The sequence below is a fragment of the Humulus lupulus genome, chromosome 1 (genome assembly GCF_963169125.1).
Source record: "Humulus lupulus chromosome 1, drHumLupu1.1, whole genome shotgun sequence".
NCBI lineage: Eukaryota > Viridiplantae > Streptophyta > Magnoliopsida > Rosales > Cannabaceae > Humulus > Humulus lupulus.
This window is the reverse complement of record NC_084793.1, coordinates 260,487,783-260,495,420: the sequence shown is the minus strand read 5'-3', so window position 1 is coordinate 260,495,420 and position 7,638 is coordinate 260,487,783. Positions and strand designations below refer to the sequence as shown.

General features: G+C 29.9%; 1 protein-coding gene and 1 long non-coding RNA gene across 2 annotated transcripts; one reads left to right on the top strand and one right to left on the bottom strand.

Annotated features, from left to right (window-relative positions):
• The first annotated feature begins 345 nt into the window (after positions 1-345).
• LOC133833068 (uncharacterized) lies at positions 346-993 on the top strand. The gene has a single exon (XM_062263327.1). It carries the CDS (start codon positions 346-348, stop codon positions 991-993), a length of 648 nt encoding a protein of 215 aa, XP_062119311.1.
• Positions 994-2,887: 1,894 nt separating this feature from the next.
• LOC133805955 (uncharacterized) lies at positions 2,888-6,495 on the bottom strand. Its single transcript, XR_009879017.1, has 2 exons — positions 6,015-6,495; positions 2,888-3,855 (listed from the first exon to the last, which is right to left on the bottom strand). It is a non-coding gene; the product is annotated as an uncharacterized LOC133805955 (long non-coding RNA).
• Positions 6,496-7,638: the final 1,143 nt, after the last annotated feature.

Sequence of the window (7,638 nt, the reverse complement as noted above, 5' to 3'; positions counted from 1 at the left end):
TTTGCGGGTCGAGCTCAGCTCATTCATTTTTTTTTAGTGGGTATTAGAACCTATTGGATGAGTATTTTCTTACTTCCCCAAAGTGTCACTCTTGAGATTGATAGGCTTTTTCATAATTTTCTCTAGGGTTCGAAAGGTAATCGTAGTAAGCTGCATTTCACATCTTGGGACCATGTTTGTTTGCCGAAAAGCTTGGGAGGCATTGGGTTCAAGGAAGGTCCGAAGTGGAATAAAGTCATACTGGCCAAAAATGTTTGGGCGTTATCATCCAAACAAGATCTGCTTTGGGTTAAATGGGTTAATAATATCTATCTAAAAGGTGTGGACTTTTGCGAGTACAACCTAATGGCTGATGTAAGCTGGTATTGGAGGAAGTTGGTGCATCTGAGATCCTTTCTGCCCAGAGGTACCTTGGAGGTTGCGATTTCAGGTAGGAAGCTTCAGCTGAACAAGGTGTATATGTTGCTACTTCAACAGAGTAAAGTGAGGTTTGCCAAAGTGATTTGGTGCAGCTTGTCTCTTCTGAAACACAGATTTGTTCTCTGGCAATCTGTCCTTGGTCAACTTCTGACTCGAGACAATCTTATTCTTCGGCAGATCCCTCTTGATTCTCCCTTATGCCCATTTTGTGAGATAGATTTGGAATCACATGCTCATCTATTTTTTCACTGTTTGTACTCTCAGCAGGTTTTGAATAAGATTGCTGATTGGTTGGGAATTGCTATTTGGCCTTCCAAATTCTATGATTGGATTACTTGGATGGATGGGCGGCCTAAAGGCCTTTCTCAACAAATCTTTTTTGTTGCTCTTGCTGCTACTGTCTATTTCATATGGCTGAATCGTAACTCATGTATTTTTAATTACACAGTATTTTCTAGTAATAGGATTCTTTGTCTGATTAAGGCTAGCTTAAAGGCTAGATTGCTGGGTTTTACTAGGAAGAAGCTTGGAATTCTTGAGAAGAATTTTCTTGATTCTATGGATCAGTTGTAATCTGTTTGTTCTTCTCTGTGTTGTATCAGTTGTAATTTGTTTGTTCTGAGCTCTTTTTGAGCTTGTGCTTGTATTTTGTTGGTTGGTTCAATAAAGTTTCTTTCTGAATCAACAAAAAAATTTATTATTACTAAAAAATATTTAATTTAATTTTTAAAATACTTAATAAATAAAATATGTGATATTAAATATTTATATAATTTATTTTTAATTATGAGTACTAAATATTATTTGACATTATTTTTTATTTAAAAAAATACAAATTTATTAAAAATATATTTTACACTTTATTTAGTCTTTTACTGCACCAAACATGGTAAAGTACAAATATAATTTAGTCCAGTACAGTATAGTCCTATCATAATTCATAGTCCAATACAATACAGTCAAGTCCCGTATGCCAAAACTCCTAATCAGGATTAGTATGTTGATTAGTGTGTCGGGAGGGCATAATTGGAATTATCGTCGAACTATGTGATTATAATTACATACAAATGGAGTTATGTGAATTATCACTACTATAAAAAGGGCTTCCGACAGTTTTTAACTGTCGTTATTGAGCAACGACGACAATCGACTAAATGTCGTATTTGCCCACTACTACAAAAACGGGCTTTCCCGACAGTTTTGAATTGCCGCTATTGAGCCACGATGACAATCAACTAATTGTCGTATTTGCCTATGCCGGTGTAGGGGTAACTACGTCGACAGTAACATTACCGTTGTTGTGAGCAACACCAATAGTTATTAGGTGTCGTCGTTGCTGGCAACGCTGACAGTTAATAGGTGCCGTCGTTGCTGGCAACGCCGACAATTATTAGGTGTCGCCGTAGCTGGCAACACCGAAATTTAATAGGTGTCTTCATTGCTAGCAACGCTGACAGTTATTAGGTGTCGCTGTTGCTGACAACGCCGACAGTTATTAGGTGTCGCCGTTGCTGGCAACACCGACAGTTATTAGGTGTCGTGATTAACTCTCTATGGTGGTAGAATTTAATTGTTGCAAAGTTTCCACACCAGAGAGCACTGCAAATATGTTTTCAATGCCCCTGGTTTCAAAATCAATGCAACACTTGAAGTAAAAGAATGCACATCAAAAATTCAATTAAATTAACATTGGTAACATTAACTTTATATTTGATTAGTTCTAACACTTTCTACTAAAAGAAATACAAGTTCCAAAAAAATTTGTCATAAAATGGATATCTAGCAAAGTTCCAAAAAAACTAGTTTATCATAAAATGGATATTTAGCAAAGTATGCACATCAAAAAGCTAAATTAACTCGACCTATAATTTGTTAGATTGATTTTGAATTTGATTAGTTCTAATAATTTCTAATAAAAGAAATACAAAGTTTCAAAAACTTACTAAAGCCCCTCACATAGGTACTGAGCAGGCATGCCATCATTTAGTGAGATGCAATAGAATATATTTTGCCCACTCCTCTTAAACTTCATTAAGTTCAGCATTAGTATACCATAAATCTTAATTGAACTGCAAATAATTGAAATTATAAGTTACATGTCAAATATATATGTAATTAAAATATAACTTTATTAAATTTAAAAGCTAAACACATTTAATTATTATATTATTCAATAGATATGCTCTGGTTTTTTGTTGTGAAATGAGATCCCTAACATACTTCATGCAGTAGATACCACACTCTGTGGTTTTTTGTTGTTGTCGGCACTGTTAACATAGACATATATAAAAGTATATTACATATACTTGTTAGTATACTTATAATTATATCTTATGTTTTATAAAGTTGAATGTTACTTACCTTTTGACTATAATACTTTAGGCTTACAACTCTTTTTTCTTTTTCTGTATCGTATAGCGTGAAGGCACTATACGTAATCAAAGTATTTTCATTAGAAAACAAGTACTTTTAAAATGATAATATACATTAAGGAATGAAACTTATATAAATTTACATCCTAACTATATTTTTAATCTCAATGCGTAACTGGAGGTTAATGGGATCCAAGCACTATACGTAACTAAATGATGCTACAACATCAATTTTGAGCAAGCTCTCTGACTTACTTTTGCTGAGCAAAGTTCGTGTAATGCTACAACAAAGTTTCAGTGGACAAGGACAACTTTCTGACTTACTTTTGCTGTAGCAAAGTTCGTGTAATGCTACAACAAAGTTTCAATGGACAATGAGAGCTCTCTGACTTACTTTTGCTACAGCAAAGTTCGTGTAATGCTACAACAAAGTTTCAGTGGACAAAGACTGCTCTCTGACTTACTTTTGCTGCAGCAAAGTTCGTGTTCATTTTTTCTTTTGGGGGCAACAAATGTAATTGGAGATCATGACAATATTCATTTTTTTTAACAAAGATGTGACAATATTGTTGGTACTTTTCAGAACTTTGGAAATATAGTAGTTTCTAAATCATTCATACTATCTTTTATGATTTAGTTAGTGTATTTAAGGTCTTCAAGCAAAAAAAATAATAATCTTTATTGATTGTCATTATTTTTAATTATCATGACTAAATTAGAAATGGGCAGCACTTCCCCTATATTTGTAATCTAACAATCTGTCAATACCACCTCAAATAATTCAATCAATTCAAACAACATGCAATTTTTTTTCCTTATATCTCCCCCAACACGCAATTATATATATCACCGAACCTACTTCACTAAGACATGTAAGTTCTCAACCTTCCATTATCACTGCAGTACGCAATTATAATCTCAGAACCTACTACTCACTATGAATGAATATTTAAGATATTTAAACTCTTGTAACGTACACTTGTATAATATTAAAACGAATAAAAGATTATATATCTTCCAATCAATAGCAAGCTTTTGTAATGCTCCTTGCTAATTCCACTACCTAAAAATAAAATTAATGCTTGAAATATTATAACATGAAATATATTATACTTATTCCAAACAAACATTCATACATATCACAAATGGTGATTCTTTTTTGGTGTCACTTATTAAACAATCTAGTCAAATTTATTTACACAACAAATTATCCAAAAATAATAAATAAACATCAAAATGAATAAAGAACAATTGTAGTAACTCATATATAAAGCTCCAAAGAATATCCAAAGCTGGTTTTCCAAAAATTACATCTAAAGAATGAGATACAAAAGCCATTTTTCAAAATCTCAAAACCTAAATTCTCAATCCAATCCTAAAACCCATGTTGCTTATCTCACAAACTCTTAATCAAAACATTTAATCCAAAATTAACTTAAGTCGAACAAAGGCGATGAATTGTGCTCTTGGTAATTATGTTAACCACTAGTACGTTTAGATCCTATCCAAACATTTAATTTTAACTAAACAATTTTGTGTGTCATTATTTTATCAAATGGTCTGGCATAGTAGTACAATAATTTCACACATTCTCAATACTTATAAATTTTGAAATAGTCAAATACTAACCTTTATATATACATATATATATATATATGGAGAGAGACTTACTCGGCCAGTAAAGCACATAGTCAACATATTGTTTTTCTTTCTTTTTAGACCTTTCAAAATAAAATAACAATAGCAGTAATAATGGGTGAAACTCACCCTGCGCTTTTGGATATACACAAATAAATATCAAACTACAATAAGGAAATTAAAATGACATTGAAAGTGTAGGTCCAATACATGTGCATCATCACACAAACAAATTATTTTCTACGGATGGACCTATATAAGTGTAATATGAGACTAGTACTGTAGGTTGTGTGATACTCAAAGAAGTGGTATCACCAGAGTATACTAACCAATTAGTAGAGCGTAAAGTCTTTTATAATACCAACAAATGCATTAATTTCTCACATAATTATTATAATATCGTTGCCATTCATTAATATCTTTGAAATAGAAGCCATTATCCCACTTCAGTAATTGCTACTATTTCTTGATGTGACATAACAGATACAACAATATATTTACTAGTTGTAAATAATCTAAAATGGTGGCCTATATTTGTTTCATCAGGCTGTAGTAATATATATATATATATATATGTGTGTGTGATATTTAAACTATATGCAACTAAATTTTATATCAAACATTGTGTTTTCCAATAAAATTTTGATTTCAGTTTGAACAAAACAAATGCATGTCACTTGTACCAGCATCCAAAAATCAAAGCTTCATTGTAAGTGTTTTATTTTTCTTTTTTATCAAGAAAGATCTGAGAGAGTGAGAACTTTGAGAAAACACTTTAGTTATTCTCTAAATTCTTGTTTTTTTACCTCAGTTTTTTAGAACTTGTTTTTAGACAACAAGACCAAGGCCAAACACAATGCATGGTTTTTAAAACTGCTTTTTAGTGTTGAACCTAACAATTTTCAGGAAACATGTGTAAACTTCCCTCTCCCGTCATATCTAACAATTTTCCAATCTTCCTAGCCAAAGAAATAAACTTTTAACCAGATAGAAACACATTCCAAGTTTAACTAAATTAAATATAATTGCTCATATTCAAATAAATAAATATAATGGCTTAAAATTGTATATAACGGTTACTTTCAAGTTTCAAATAATATAATATAACACAATGAAGAAGGAGTAAATAAAGTATGCAAATTAATTAATAGAATATAATGTAATTCTCTGATCAAGAACCTGAAATATGCAAATTTAATACAACAAAAACTGATAAGCAAATAACAATAGTAAAACAAACAAAACTAAACTAAATAACGAAAAATTAAATAGATGACACCACAAAGTTTATACCGGTTCAGCCAAGAACTTTTGTGAGATGACTAGTGTATATAGTCACATAGCACAAAGGTTGCTTTTGGCAGTAAATGAACCAACCCAAAACTCATTTGCTCTTTCTCAATGCCCCAAAGCTCTTTCTCACAAAATTTCTCTAATTAAAACATGTCAAATCTAAATATATGATACCTTATGATATATACTAGGCATCGGAATAACTCATGCACATCATACAAACTTACAAACATATATATAAATTGATTATACAATATTCAGTTGAAATTTGAAAATATATATATAACTCACATAGATAAAAGGAGGCACAAGTGCTCTTGCCTGGGTTCTTTCTTCTGGTGGGGAGGCTCTCCGCTTATTGTTGATGGAAAGTCAAGGTCAAACAGCCTCGGAAACCCATGGACGCTGACGAGCTCATTTCGTCTCCTCCTATCACTTAAAAGCCCAATCCTTGGTTGGGCTTTGTTCGTCTTGATACCATTAGTTCACCCATACTACCCTTCGCCTGAGATGATGTCAGAGCAACTAGAAATTGGCCTTAAACCCACGGCGACAAAGTACAGACCTAGAGGCTTCTGCTCGTAGGGAAGAACGACGACGAAGGGCTCACGAGGATGGAGTTTCGGCAGTGTCTGGTCTTCCTGGTCCGGTGCTTGAACGCCGGCGACGATCGGTGAGTAACCGTTCGGGGCTGGCAGAGAGCATACGAGAGAGAAAGGGAGAAAGACAAGGATATGATCGGTTAAGGAGGGAGAGAGAAAGAGATTTGGGGATTATATTTTTTTGATTTACTTATTTTATAAATAAAATTTGATTATATTCAGATAAAAACAATATGATTATAATGATTTTTAAATTATTTTTTCGTGACTCCTTAATTAATTTTTTTATTATTTAGGTATTTATTAAATTACAACATAATTTTTTGTTATTAAAATATTTAGAATGAATATTATTATTTTTATATTTTTAAATTAATTTATATTTTATTTTATTTTATAATTTTGAATTAATTTAAAATATAGTATAATTATATTTTTATTTAATTTTAGAGTATAATCATACTTGCTTTTTTTTCTTAAAAAAACATAGATAATTTATATGGAAATCACAAAAAAAAAAAGCATAGTAACAAAAATTAATAATTTTTAAAATAAAACTAAGTAAACAAGTTTTGTACGTTGCTTGGACCTAGTATATATAATATAATGCGTGTTTGTGATTTGTGATATAAATACATATATAATTATGATTTATTGTTTAGTTGTTTTGTTATTTAGGCATTTGTTAAATTTTACAATATATGTGTGTTATTTTTTATTTTATTTTTTTGTTATTACAATATTTAGAATGAGTATTTTTTATTGTATTTTATATTTTTTAATTAATTTATACTTTAGTTTATTTTATAAATTTGGGTTCATTTAAAATAAAATATAATTATGATTTTTTTAATTGTAAAGTATAATTATATTTGGCAATATATAGATAAATATTAAAAAAAATGTATAGAGATAATTGTAAAGGCCTTATTTATTATAATATTATATTAAATCCCTTTTATTTTTTTAAATGCTTTTTATTTTTAATTTATTAAATTATTGTTGTATTGGTTTTAAAAGAAAAAATAGTATTATAGATGAATTTTCACATAAAAATCTTGTTTTATTAAATATATAATTTAATATTTAATATAAATATTATTATAAATACAAAAGCTAATTATATGAAAAGTTTAGAAACAAAAAAAAAATTGCTTTAAAAGTTTTTAATAAATACATAATTTTTATAAATATATATATTTACATAATTTAGTTTATTTTTAAAATTATATTATTCATTAATTATATTTTTATATTTTTTTATTTGAATTTCGGCGATATTTTATAACTATCGGTATTGGGTTTTTATTAAT